This window comes from Chiloscyllium plagiosum, unplaced genomic scaffold (genome assembly GCF_037043375.1).
Source record: "Chiloscyllium plagiosum isolate Xiang-an unplaced genomic scaffold, Cpla_swu_hap1 HiC_scaffold_24, whole genome shotgun sequence".
NCBI lineage: Eukaryota > Metazoa > Chordata > Chondrichthyes > Orectolobiformes > Hemiscylliidae > Chiloscyllium > Chiloscyllium plagiosum.
In genome coordinates this window covers 19,080,921-19,096,062 of record NW_028270162.1, presented here as the reverse complement: position 1 = coordinate 19,096,062, position 15,142 = coordinate 19,080,921, and the positions used below count along the sequence as shown (strand labels likewise).

The 15,142-nt window shown below is 43.2% G+C and overlaps 1 protein-coding gene across 1 annotated transcript in view; it reads right to left on the bottom strand.

The window, feature by feature from the left end:
* LOC122562400 (aldehyde dehydrogenase, mitochondrial-like) overlaps window positions 1-15,142 on the bottom strand; it is a 51,741-nt gene that overhangs the window by 21,101 nt on the left and 15,498 nt on the right. The window contains exons 4-5 of the mRNA XM_087999958.1: window positions 7,014-7,093; window positions 1,082-1,193 (exon numbers count right to left, since the gene is read on the bottom strand). Coding sequence (XP_087856084.1) covers window positions 1,082-1,193; window positions 7,014-7,093 — 192 coding nt within the window. The remainder of the gene's footprint in view (window positions 1-1,081; window positions 1,194-7,013; window positions 7,094-15,142) is intronic.

Sequence of the window (15,142 nt, the reverse complement as noted above, 5' to 3'; positions counted from 1 at the left end):
CCGTTGCAACCTACAACAGCCCTCCACACTATCCACAACTCCAACCTTCATGTCATCAGCAAACTTACTAATCACACCCCTCTTCCACTTCCTCATCCAAGTCATTTATAAAAATCACAAACAGCAGAGCTCCCAGAACATATCCCTGTAGAACTGCACTGGTCACCAAGCTCCAGGCTGAAAACTTTCCATTTACTATCACCCTCTGCCTTCTACGGACCTGCCAATTTTCCCTGTATTCCATGCCTCCTTACTTTCTGAATGACTCATGGGGAATCTTATCAAAACGCCTTGCTAAAATCCACATATACCACATCCACTACTCTACTTTCGTCAATTTGTGTTGTGTTGTCACATTCTCAAAATAATTCATTAAGGTTTGGGAAGCATGACCTGCCCTTCTCAAAGTCATGCTGACTATCTCTAATAAACTATGCTTTTCCAAATAATTATAAATCCTGTCTCAGAAAAGTCTCCAATAATATGATCAGGTAACTTTGCTTGAATGTTGTGCAAGTCCTATTAGCACAAAATTCATCATAAATAGATACAAATAAGTTTTTCGTATTAAAATTTAGATGATCTTAATTGAGATTACAAACCTGGCTGGTCCGGGGCCCCTCGGGGGAGGAATCCCGCACGAATACGGGTTTTATTACATCTGATGTTAACACATTCCGAGCATGTAGGAGACTTAAATATACACTCTGGTTAGTTGTAGGTTAGATTAGTAGATAGTTGAGTTTTTTGTTTTTTTTTCTTTTTTCAGTTTTTTTTTTAATTTGTTTTTGTTTTTTTTTGTTAAATTTTGGCTATTGTATATTTGAGCTAATTGTATATCAATTTTTATTTCTGAGAGTTTCATTTATTTTTGTAAACTTGTAAAAATGTTAAATTTCTAATAAAAAATCTATAAAAAAAATTTAGATGAAGAAATCAGTGTTAACCAATTCATTTGAAACAAAATGCCTCAAATAACAACCGCTCTAAAATATGCATCAAGAACCTTATGAAAATGGAAAGCAAAGATTGCTTCTCATCTGTACAGTAAAACTTCTTAAAGTTTTCTGTATTCACTCACCGGGATGATTTGCCCACACACACCAACTGGCTCATGACGCGTATAACAGAAGTAGTTTCCATCCATAGGGATGGTTTTACCATGATATTTATCAGCCCAGCCTGCGTAGTACCTAAAAAAAATTCAAAGATTAAGGGATAATTTCCAAGTCACACCATTAGTTTATTTGCTTTGTACATTTCCAACTGTGCTAATCCACCATGAGGCAGACAGCACTGTGGGTTCATACCTACACATTCTGCACTGTGTTATTCAATTGTATCCATACAGTCAGAGATGCACAGCATGGAAACAGACCCTTCAGTCCAACCTGTCCATGCCGACTAGATATCCCAACCCAATCTAGTCCCACCTGCCAGCACCTGGCCCATATCCCTCCAAACCCTTCCTATTCATATACCCATCCAAATGCCTCTTAAAATGTTGTAATTGTACCAGCCTCACCACTCCCTCTGGCAGCTCATTCCATACATTCCAAGCCTGCATGAAAAAGTTACCCCTTAGGTCTCTTTTATATATCCTTCCCCCTCACGCTAAACCTATGCCCTCTAATTCTGGACTCCTCAACCCCAGGGAAAAGACTTTGCCTATTTACCCTATCCATACCCCTCAATTTTGTAAACCGCTAAGGTCATCCCTCAGCCTCTGACTCTCCAGAGAAAACAGCCCAGCCTGTTCAGCCTCTCCTTTCAAGTTTCACAACATCTTTCCAATAGGAAGAACAGAATTGCACACATTTCAACAGTGGCCTAACCAATGTCCTGTACAGCTGCAACATGACCTTCCAACTCCTGTACTCAATACTCTGACCAATAAAGGAAAGCATATCAAAAGCCTTCTTCACTATCTTATCTACCTGCAACTCCACTCAAGGAGCTATGAACCTGCACTCCAAGGTCTCTTTGTTCAGCAACACTCCCTAGGACCTTACCATTAAGTTCTGCTAAGATTTGCTTTCCCAAAATGCAACACCTCACATTTATCTGAATTAAATTCCATCTGCCACTTCTCAGCCCATTGGCCCATCAGGTCAAGATCCTGTTGTAATCGGAGGTACCCTTCTTCACTGTCCACTACACCCCCAACTTTGGTGTCTGCAAACTTACCAACTGTACCTTTTATGCTTGCATCCAAATCATTTATGTAAATCACAAAGTAGAGGACCCAGCACTGATCCTTGTGCCACTCCACTGGTCACAGGCTTCCAATCTGAAAAATAACCCTCCACCACCACCCTCTATCTTCTATCTTTGAGCCAGTTCTGCATCCAAATGGCTAGTTCTCCCTCTATTCGGAATCTAACCTTACTAATCAGTTGCCCATGGGGAACCTTGTCGAACACCTTACTAAAGTCCATATAGATCACATCTATTGCTCTGCCCAACACTTTGTAGATACCATCTTGCAAAGCTTTCTGTCCCCAGGAAATTGACTTAAAGCTACAAAATACCACTTCTGCAAATAAATGGCTGCCCCAACACATCTTGACCATTGTGTTGTGGAGTCCTCAAAAGAACAAAAATAAAGCTGAAATTGAATAGATGATGAAAACAAGCATGCAGGATTGCATGTACAACTTGATTGATCAGTTGCAATGCAAGCAGAATGTCACCTTGATGCTGTTTGGTCATTTCAATGATCTTTACATTCACCAAAACATTCAATGGGCTAAGACAAGTTAGACAAAAAAGGTCTGTTTCCATGCTGAAGAGCTCTATGACATTAGCAAGGCCTCAATATTGTAGCTAACTAGTACAACTTAAAGCTAGTCTGCTCCCTATTAAAAAGGGAGATGCTCTTTGAATTGTGACTGAAGAGAACTTGACTTTGGGAAATTGGGATGGCAAAGAAAGAATGCACTGAGGGGAGGGTTGAACCTGGAGGTTGAGAAGGAAAATCCCTAGGTACCTGTCAAAAAGGCAGTAGTTGCAGATAATTGTGGATGTCAACATAATGACTCAAGCCCCAAGGATCAGTGAGTGCAGTGCTGTGAGAATTTCAAAAATCCCAAGTAAGTAGTCGAGGTCAGTGAATGTATTTCCAAATGTCAAACCTTATCACCTGCACCAGCAGCCTCATACATTAGATATTGTTAATAATGCCAATTTGAGCAATCAAGTATCATACTCAAAATTCACATTTTTATTTCATCCTCACAATTAGCACTGGCACTAAAAAAATCTTACACCCACACCAGAGCTTATGCTCAGTTCAGCTAGAAAGACTTCAAGACACTTATTCCTCTAAAAGGGAGAAAAAGGAAAGATAGAAATGGGGGAGATCAGAGGAACTAATCAAAAAGGAAGAATAGGCAAACATGTACATTGTCATTTTATTCATTTGTTCACAGGACCTGGGTTTCACTGACTTTCTACTTTCCATGCATGACAAACTTTTTCCTTCCACATATCCAAGTCCAACCTGACCAAGAACATCAAGAGGAGAATGAAGAAACAGCACTTTCAATTATTTCACATTTGCAGCTACCATATCGGATACTGAGCCTACATGCATTTGAGGGATTATAGGTAGAATCAGCACAAGGCAAGTACCAGACCTCTCTCGTCCAGAACCAGTCCAAGTGCAAGCATTAAGCAGATCCAGATTTGCCTAGAAGTCAGGTTGCACTACAGGTGGTTCTGCTGTAGTGGCCTCAGATAAATGATTTCAGTTGGACAACCTATGCTTCCAATGCAGCAGGAATCAGTTTATTTTCAGTCAAGGGCTCTTTTGCCATTCTCACTATTTCATTTACTTAGGTGATGTATTAGTTTATTAACATTGCCTTACTGTATTGGTGTTCACATATGGAGTCTTCGGATTCACACAGAAGGAGAAGAAGAAGAATTCATTAACATTCTTAATTATTATCTATGCCCGTTAAGTTGAAAGCCACTCACAAAAAGCATTACATTTCTTAAACACCACAGCAATTTTTTAAAAACAAGTAAATGTCAAGTTTTATTCAAGATAACATTTTACACAAAGGCATCACCTAAACTTATCTTTCACAGACCATAGAGGCCACAGTTAGTGCATTATACACAAAAGGTAGAACATTCAATCCAGAAGCTACTATCCTTTCTTACTGTGTCTCACATCTAATATCAGTGTTCATTCTAATAGCATTCACATTATCCATGATCACATTTTCCTGAACTTCTGCAGCTTTATGATTGAATGCTGAATCTCTAGTTTAGGGAATTCATTAGCATGAGCCTTTACAAAATTTTCTGATTCCCAGGTTACTGAATCTGTCATTGTTCATAGATTTAAAACCGCTCTCTCGTTTACAACTGCTTTCTCCATTCAACTCCTATTGTGCAGTCTGTCCACTCCACACCCCACCATCCCCACCATCCCCACCCCCTTAACACAATGCAATGAAAGCTGTATAGCCAGAAGAAATAAACTTCCAACTAATAATGGAATTAACCATTTAAAACAACACATGCAAGGTCTTCTTACTAAAAGTAATATTAGCTACTCGAGGTTACAAAAGGCATTGGTAGGAGCTCCAAGAATAGTACCTCTGGTGTCAAGCTCCTGAGGTCAATTAAGGATCTAAACTGACCAATTTCCCCTTCTCAGGTTATTCTCACATCCTCTCTACAATTCCCACTGAAATTAACTAATCTAGTGCAGGCTGGGGACAGAATCTGGGCTCCTCCTGGTTTGTATGATTTACTCACTAGGGACAAACACATTGTCAAAACAAACTAGTGACTCAATTTTGTTGGGCCTTTATTTTCTCTTCCTCCTCCTCCTACAGTTTTCGTGTAGCTCAGAACATATTACCACTTTTTGTTAAAAAAGTTCTCCAAACTGAAATTACCTTCTTAAAAAGGAGTACTTTCAAGAATCTATACAAATGGTGAAGTAACAATATAAGACTAGAGAAGAATTCCATCTGTAAATCAATAAGTTGAGCCCAAAGATTGAATAAATTTATATTCAAGTATACAGAATGACATGATAGAACACTGAGGCCCTTTGGCCCATTGCACTTGTTCTATTAGGGAGACCACTTAAGCCCACTTTAAAAAAATATTTTTCAGAAATAAGCATTATCAGCATTTATTTGCCCATTACTAATTGCCTTCAACAATTACACCATGAATAACTGCAATCCAACTGGCATGGGAACCATAGCTCTGCAAATTGGTTCCTTTTGGCAATTTAGCCAATTTCCTTTCAAACGATTTTTGATTCCACCATTTCTTGGGCAATGTATTCCCAATCACATTAGTGAAAAGTCATCAAAAATATTGCTTAATATACTGCGAATTTGATAATACCAAGGGGATCCCATTGTTTCCAAAGAGAGGAACTTTTTATTTAAAACCATTCTGCTAGCTCAAAATAGGGAGAAAATAGGAGGAAATTTCTTTTTAATGTGGTCTAGCTTTAACACTATCATTTTGGGTCTAACGTCAGCATTACAAACAGACTTCCAATAGTTCCAAACTGACAACCGGAAGCGGCAGGGACAGGCCACTATAAATGCCGGAGGAAACACCACAGCTTCACAGGAGGAAACCAAGCACTGAGGATGTCACCTAGAAGGGGACGAAACGTTTGCAACAAAAACTTCCAGCTCGGCGAACAGAACCACAGCAACAAACAGACTTCCAATAGTTTGCGTTTTTAAAAAAAGCTTCCTTATTTTGCCCTCCTTTCAATCACTAAATCTGTCCCACTGATTCCTGACTCTTCAGCCACCCATTTCTTATTTATTTCACTAAAATCCTTCACAATTTTGAAAACATCAAACCTCCTCCACCTCTGCTTCCAAGATGAAGAGCCCTTGTATCTGAAATCTCTCCAAATAACTAATCTTTTGTTCATTGTACGAATGCAGTAGAGTTTTCAGAAGAGCTTTAATATCTTGACACGCGTTCTGAAAGAGACAGGTTGCTTAAATACCCTCCAAATATTAGTTTGTGGTTTTATTTTAAATTTAAGTGGCGAAAAAATTCACCAATGCAGCATTAACAGTCTCATTATTTCCCAAGCAAATTCTTCATTGCATTCAAATCTAGAATGTGCTTACAACAAATATGGAACAGAATGTAAATCTAACTTTCCATTTGTGTCCAAATTTGAAGCAGTTCATCTTTCCCAGGCTAAACTTTGATATACAAATAGCATATCATAACTTCAAATACACAGGACTTGTAATGATCAGCAATGGTTTGTGTTACAGCAACTTTTATGCATATTTGTTTTTAAAAAGTCTGTTGATAAATAAAAGTGGTCACAAATAGAATGGTAACAGCATTTCTTAGAACAATCATTCAACGTTCAAAGCCACGGTGAAAGTCCACAGCGTCAACTTTGCAAGTAGGAAATTTTTGAAAATTGCTTGTTGGTTGGATTAGTGGTGCTGGAAGAGCACAGCAGTTCAGGCAGCACCGGAGGAGCCCTAGGCTCCCAACATTGATCTTGCTGGAGAAGGGAATCAGATCTTCATGTTGAGATGCTTGCAATCCCCTACCTTTCCCAGCCCCAGGCATTCCAATAACTCCTCATACCTGCAGAGGCAATCTATGAACCCCATAATTAGACAAGCCTCCTTGAAGGCAATTTAATTCGCTGAGTCCTGAAGATAGAGCAGGTGAGCATGACTCATTGACTGTCAGGGTTTGGACCCACAGTTGGTCCTGGTGTCGAATCTTAATTCTTGATAAAGGTTCAGCCCAATACTTACAAAAACAATTCAAACAAATTTAGAAAGAATTCTCAGCAGAAAAAAAAACTTAGTTAAACAAGACGCTGCTTTTTACAGATCAGTAAATGATGCACTTAAAATCAATTACTTAATGAAGTAAAAGAGAACACAAATTGAAAATACTAATCTTTCTATAGCCAAGCAACATTATTAAACCCTTAACAGTAAGAACTGAAGAGGGTACATAAAGTAAATGTGTACCTGAGACATTTGATAACTAAACCTAGGTCTGCCATGTAGGCTACATGGTATGGTTTTCCATTGTCCAACGTCTCCAATGACTGAAAAACAAAATGGAATTACAATAATGTGACTAACTGATCAGAGGCAGATCACACACACACAAAATTTAGCCTCCTGTCTAACCAAGACTGGCCAGCATATTTCTAATTAACAGCCAAACCATGACAGCAACACAATGCTTCCAGATCACTTCATTGGACTGTATGAACATTTTTAGGGTACTGCAAATTTCAAAGTCAACTCAGCAATTAGAACAAACATGTTATTGGCAACAGACTCTGCTCAAATATTAGTTATAGAAACTTCCAAGGATCAGTCCTTGCCCAATTCTAACTTCATTATGGTCTTAGGTGACATTTTAAAACATTTATACTGATGATACCCACAACAACCGCTCACCCTCTTTAGGTATTTTTTATTCCCCCCAAGATTTCACACACGAGATGCAATTCGCATGCACCAACTTCTGCAAACAGTTAAAATTTATTAAACCCTGTTCAAATTCGGTGACCCTTTGGACCTCTTCGCAGGCAGGCGAAGTTGAGTCAAAGAGGCCTCTAAAGAAAACACATTCACTTTATACAGGTCAGTTGGTAATGCTTACAGGTACTCTAGCCACTCCCTCACAGTCACATTACCCCAGGTACAATGGTAAGATGAGATCATCCTCTGAGGTAATTCAAATGTAAATACCCTAATCCTGGGAAATTATGCAGACGATTTCCTGACTCAGTGAATCTCCAAGACAATGTAGGTGTAATATGCCCTAGTTTCAGGGGACGGCTATGAATGCATTACTGAATGGAAGAAATTGAATGTTAGTTTAATTTGATAATAGTACGGGGAGTAGTAGAAAATGATTGTCTAAATGGGGTCGGAGTCGTCTGTATTCCTGCATGAATATTGTCCCCACCCACTTCCATAATGTGGAGTCAGTGCAGTTTAACCCTTTAATATTACATACATGTCCAGAGAGATATTCCAATTTAATCTTTTCACATTACACTTCTAGTATCTCTGATTTGCCTGGTTAGTTAGGCATGTAGAATCCTTAAAGAGCAGAACTTTTTTCACAATAGGTATTGTGGAGGTCAAAGCCATGGTCTTTGGCCCCCAATCTTAACTCCACCCAATTACTTGGTCACTGTCTAAGGCTCAACTAGACTTTTGCAACCTTGTCATCTTAACTGATGTAGATAAGTTTCCACTGTACATCTATTCCATCACTAAAAAGTCCTGGAGAGGCAATGGCTTAATGATATTATTGCTGTACTCTTAATCCAAAAGCCTAGGTAACATTCTCGGGACCAGGGTTCGAAACCCATCATGGCAGATGGTGGAACTTGAATTCAATAAAAATCTAGAATTAAGAGTCTAAAACCACCAGGAATTCATTGTTAATTGTTGGAAACAAACCCATCTGTTTCACTAATGTCCTTTAGGGAGGGAAACTGCCATTTTCACCTGGTATGGTTGACTCCAAATCCACAGTATGGTTGACTCTTAATTGCCCTCTGGGGGCATTCCGCGAAAGAACTTTAATTAAAAACTTCCACCTCATAATCAATTGTTGTTTCTTATCAGCGATGGTCCCTTGGAATCAAGGATGATGTATGGGAGAATTCAGGCACCAAGGGTTCTGAAGAAGGGTCACTGGACCCAAAATGGTAACACTGCTTTCTCTCCACAGATGCTGTTAGAGATACTAAGTTTCTCCAGGAATTTGTCATTTCTTTCAGGCCTCCAGCATCTGCAGTTCTTTGGTTTATTTTATGATAATATGTGGCAGACTAGATGAGTAGTCAAACGACTGAAGTGCCCAATTCTCCGCTCAGGGAAGCCACACTGTAGTGGAGAAATGTATTCACAGCCTCAGGTTGGCTTCCTTCTCCTTCCTTTGCCACTGCTGCTACAACTCATGATTGAGACACCAAGCCTTGAAACTGTTTGCACCTTAAATGGATCAGGAAAAATCGCATGCGAAGCAGTTAGCAGCTTCCAACTCTGTAGTCAGTCAATAGAGTTAATGCCTGTGTTTTAGGGCAGCTTTGAACATATGCATATACCTTTTTCTTTGGCTATCTTTTGAGTAATGGAGAACCAGAAAGAACGTGCCCCGGAAGGTGGTTTTTGGGCATTCACCTGTGCCTGAGTTGGTTCTTTAAGAGCAACATTTTAATGCTGGTAGATGCAGCTTCACAGAAGACGCTCACGTTGATCCAATCAGTTAGATTCCCAGAACTTTACATAAGCATTGCTGGTGCCAACTTTCAAGAATCTTAATGTGTTTATACACAATCTAACTTTCATTGTAGTACAGGAAAGTTGTCAACACCACAACCTTGCATATCAGGACCCTTCTTGAATTCCAAAAATTCCTGTTGTCAAAGACACATCGTTACAAGTTGAAGGGAGCACTGCTGGCACAGTACTTTATGCTGGACTTCATTGGTGAAACTTCTTGGAAAAGGTGCAAAAAGAAAACAGAAACTGCATTTACTTCAGAGCCACCCTTCGACCCAAAAAAAAGTGAGTGGGGGGTTAGATGTGGGGAAATTGGAATGCAGGGGAAAGTGGGTGGAAGACTTTGTCTTGACATTTGAGGACAAGCCATTTATGTCTTTTCAACATGTTGAAAAGATTAAGCATATTTTGTCTCCTGTGGTGTTCAGCCATCATGCAACCAGTAGGTCATTGACATCCATGGGGATGAGCTTTGTTTTTGCTGAAAATAACTAAGGTCAAAGAGCATGCCATCTAGAATATATTGGACTACTGAATGGTAGTTCATGTTGGACGAAGGGAATGACAATGCTCAGACAGGTGAGCAAGATAGGGGTGATCACACAACCTTGTTTGATTCTAGTCTGGGTGGACAAGGTGTGGTTTCAGATCTTCTGCTCAGCAGAGCAAAAATTTCATGCATGGGGTTACAGGATGGTGACAAACTTCATTGAACAATCAAAGCACTGGAGAATAATCTATAGGGTTTCACAATTTAGAGGATCAAACATCTCTGTCAGGTTGATAAAGGCAAGGAATAATTCTGGACTTTGCTCCCAACATTTTTCCTGGATCGGCCCAACCATAAAGACCATGCCGCAGCGAACCATGACGTCACTTCCGCCCCCACTGACCTCGCAGCCTCTGCACTCGCCACCCAGACAACCGCCTCCACGATTGCCAGGAAGACCATCGCCAACAGATTCACAGCCTCCGCGGGGTCCACGGCTATCGGGAATAACACCATTTCTGTCGTCGCCACAGCCACTTCCGCCCCCTGGGTTGCCGTCGCCGCAGCCACTTCCGCCCCCAGTGACATCACTAACCTGCACAACCACCACACCGCATGCATCTCCACCCCCATGCCGATCTCCGTCACCACACCTAACCCCACCCCCACACCGATCTCTGCCCGCACAACCCTGCCCCCACGCCCAACCCCACCCCCACTCCCAGCTCCAGCCCTGCCGAGTTTTCACCATCCCTCCAAAACTACCCCTCTCTGCTGAGGACTGATCTTTCATCCTCAGAGGCCTCACCTTCATTCCCTTACGCTCTCGGATTAACGAGTTCAATGCGTGGCGAGACATCGAACAATTCTTCCACCACCTTCGTGCCTATTTCAACCAGGATTCTCGCCCACCCTCTGATGACCCCTTCTCCCACCTCCAACACACCTCATCCACCTGGACACCCCGTGCTGGCCTCTTACCCGCCCTCGATCTCTTCATAGCGACATTAACCGCCTCAATCTCTCCACCTCTCACCCATTCCAATCTCTCACCCTCGGAACGTGCAGCCCTCCACTCCCTCCGTTCCAACCCCAACCTCACTATCAAACCGGCAGACAAGGGAGGCGAGGTAGTAGTTTGGCACACCGACCTTTACACCGCTGAGGCTAAACGCCAGCTCACGGACACCTCCTCCTACTGCCCCCTTGACCATGACCCCATCTCCCAGACCATCCATAACCACATCACCTCAGGGGATCTCCCATCCACCGCCTCCAACCACTGTCCCACAACCCCGCACCGCCCGTTTCTACCTCCTGCCCAAAATCCACAAACCTGACTGCCCTGGCCGACCCATTATCTCAGCCTGCTCCTGCCCCACCGAACTCATCTCTGCATACCTCGACATGGTCCTGTCCCCCTTAGTCCAAGAACTCCCCACCTATGTTCGGGACACCACCCATGCCCTCCACCTCCTCCATGATTTTCGCTTCCCCGGTCCCCAACGCCTCATCTTCACCATGGACATCCAGTCCCTGTACACCTCCATCCCCCATGACGAAGGACTCAAAGCCCTCCGCACCAACCAGTACCCTTCCACTGACACCCTCCTTCGACTGACCGAACTGGTCATCACTCTGAACAACTTCTCTTTCCAATCCTCCCACTTCCTCCAAACCAAAGGAGTAGCCATAGGCACCCACATGGGCCCCAGCTTTGCCTGCCTCTTCGTAGGATATGTGGAACAGTCTATCTTCCGCAGCTACACTGGCACCAACCCCCACCTTTTCCTCCGCTACATCGATGACTGTATCGGCGCTGCCTCGTGCTCCCACGAGGAGGTTGAACAGTTCATCCACTTTACCAACACCTTCCACCCCGACCTCAAATTTACCTGGACCGTCTCAGACTCCTCCCTCCCCTTCCTAGACCTCTCCATTTCTATCTCGGGCGACCGAATCAACACGGACATTTACTATAAACCGACCGACTCCCACAGCTACCTAGACCAAGTTAAAAATCACAACACCAGGTTATAGTCCAACAGGTTTAATTGGAAGCACACTAGCTTTCGGAGCGACGCTCCTTCATCAGGTAATGAAGGAGCGTCGCTCCGAAAGCTAGTGTGCTTCCAATTAAACCTGTTGGACTATAACCTGGTGTTGTGATTTTTAACTTTGTACACCCCAGTCCAACTTCGGCATCTCCAAATCATGACTACCTAGACTACACCTCCTCCCACCCTGCCCCCTGAAAAAAAAACTCCATCCCATATTCCCAATTCCTTCGTCTCGGCCGCATCTGCTCCCAGGAGGACCAATTCCAATCCCGTACAACCCAGATGGTCTCCTTCTTTAAAGACCGCAATTTCCCCCCAGACGTGATCGACGATGCTCTCCACCACATCACCTCCACTTCCCGCTCCTCCGCCCCTCCAATCGCCACCAGGACAGAACCCCATTGGTCCTCACCTACCACCCCACCAACCTCCATATACATCGTATCATCCGTCATTTCCGCCACTTCCAAACGGACCTCACCACCAGAGATATATTTCCCTCCCCTCCCCCATCAGCGTTCTGAAAAGACCACTCCCTCCATGACTCCCTTGTCAGGTCCACACCCCCCCCCCCAACCCAACCTCCACTCCCGGCACCTTCCCCTGCAACCGCAAGAAATGCAAAACTTGCGCCCACACCTCCCCCCTTACTTCCCTCCAAGGCCCCAAGGGACACTTCCATATCCGCCACAAATTCACCAGCACCTCCATACACATCATTTACTGCTGCACCCGATGTGGTCTCCTCTATATTGGGGAGACAGGCCGCCTACTTGCGGAACGTTTCAGAGAACACCTCTGGGACACCCGGACCAACCAACCCAACCACCCCATGGCTCAACACTTCAACTCCCCCTCCCACTCCATCAAGGACATGCAGGTCCTTGGACTCCTCCACCGCCAGACCATAGCAACACGACAGCTGGAGGAAGAGCACCTCATCTTCCGCCTAGGAACCCTCCAACCACAAGGGATGAACTCAGATTTCTCAAGTTTGCTCATTTCCCCTCTCTTCCCCCCACCCCCCCCACCTTGTCTCAGTCAAATCCCTCGAACTCAGCACCACCTTCCTAACCTGCAATCTTCTTCCTGACCTCTCCGCCCCCACCCCCACTCCAGCCTATCACCCTCACCGTATCACCCTCACCTTAACCTCCTTCCACCTATCGCATTTCCAACGCCCCTCCTCCAAGTCCCTCCTCCCTATCTTTTATCTTAGCCTGCTGGATACACTTTCCTCATTCCTGAAGAAGGGCTCATGCCCGAAACGTCGATTCTCCTGCTCCCTGGATGCTGTCTGACCTGCTGCTTTTCCAGCAAAACATTTTCAGCTCTGATCTCCAGCATCTGCAGTCCTCACTTTCTCCTCCCATGCCTTCAGTACCCAGAATATGGTTGGAAATATTGGGTTTCCAGTCTAATCTTCAAACATTAGTCTAATCTTCAAACATTAGTCTAATCTTCAAACATTAGTCTAATGTTTGAAGATTACACTAATGTTCAGAGTGCACAATTTAATGTTAAAGGGTTAACTGTACTGTGAGTGGGGGTTACATTCATGCAGGAATGTGGATGGCTCACACTTCATTTGGCCAGCCATTTACTACTACTCTACTGCTATCAAATTAAACTCTCATTTAGTCCCTTCCATTCAGAAGTGCTTTCATAGCCATCCCCTGAAGGTAGGACATATCACATCTACATTGTCTTGGGGAATTACAGAGTCAGGAAATAGTTTGCATAACAATTACCCAACATTAATGCATTTACATTTACATTTCCAAGGATGACCTCATCCTACCATTGTACCTGGGGCAACATTTGGTTATTGGGGGTGGGGTGGGATGTTTCTTTTATTCGGGGCCTCTGCCTCCACTTTGTACATCTGCAAGGAGGGTCAAAGGGGTCACCTAGCTTGTACAGGCTTTAATAAAATTTAACTGTTTGCAGAGATTGCATCTCGTATATGAAACCTCAGGAAAAGAACCTAATAAGAATCACAAGTAGACAGGATAGTGAAGGTGGCATTTGGTATGCTTTCCTTTATTGGTCAGAGTACTGAGTACAGGAGTTGGGAGGTCGTGTGGCTATACAGGACATTGGTTAGGCCACTTTTGGAAAATGGCATGCAAGGATGTTGTGAAACTTGAAAGGGTTCAGAAAAGATTCAAAAGGATGTTGCCAGGTTTGTAGAATGAGCTAAAGGGAGAGGCTGAATAGGTTGGGGCTGTTTTCCCTGGAGCATCAGAGGCTGAGGGGCAAACTAATAGAGGTGTATAAAATCATGAGGGGCATGGATAGGATAAACAGACAAGGTCTCTTCCTGGGATGGGATGAGTCCAGAACTAGTGTGCATCTACTTAGGGTGAGGGAAAAATATAAGAGACACCCAAAGGCAAAGTTATCATGCAGAGGGTGGTACATGTATGGAATGAGCTGCCAGAGGAAGTGGTGGAGGCTAGTACAATTGCAACATTTAAAAGGCATCTGAATGGGCAAGTGAATATGAAGGGTTTGGAGGTATTTGGGCAGCGTACTGGCAGGTGAGACTAGATTAGGTTAGAATATCTGGTCAGCATGGATGGGTTGGACTGATGGGTTTGTTTCCGTGCTATGCATCTCTATGGCTCCATGACTGTATAAGGTGGCAGCGGTGGGATTCCAACATACACGGAGCTCCCAGGTGGACTGAAAAAAAGCGATTGTCTGACTGTTAGTTGCAAGAGAAGGATGGGCCCACAAGGTAAGATTCACCTTTATCTCTTTCTAAACTTAACACAGTTGACCCCTCATTTCCTGGGACTTGGTGGCGACGGAATCTTTGAGGTAACTCTCACACTTGCACACCAATTAGTCGCCGTGCACGAGAAAAGGGTTTCGATTGGAGTTAGAGTCCGCAAACATATAGAGTAAGAAAAGGGGTTCGAGTCCCCGTGAGAAGTAAAGTGAGAAAGGGGGTTAGAGTCTACTGGAAAAAAGAAGTTTGGATTCCCCTAGTGACGAGATTGAAAGCTCCACGGAGCATTAAAAAGTTAGAAATCAGGAACTTCAAAGAAAATCATCTAAACAAAAAAGTTGGTATTCTTAAAGTTATTACTTTTATTCCCCACGCCTCCCCTTAGAAGTACTTTTGGAATGGCATGACGTCACTGAGAAAAGGGGGAGAAAATGGAGTCAGTCTGCTCGGATCCTGACAGTAAAGTACATTACTGGGGAAGCTTTGTGTGGGTTTTTGTTGTGGAAGTCTCAGTTTCTGGGTTATGGACTTAATTCGGCAAGTCCTTCTTCTAGGG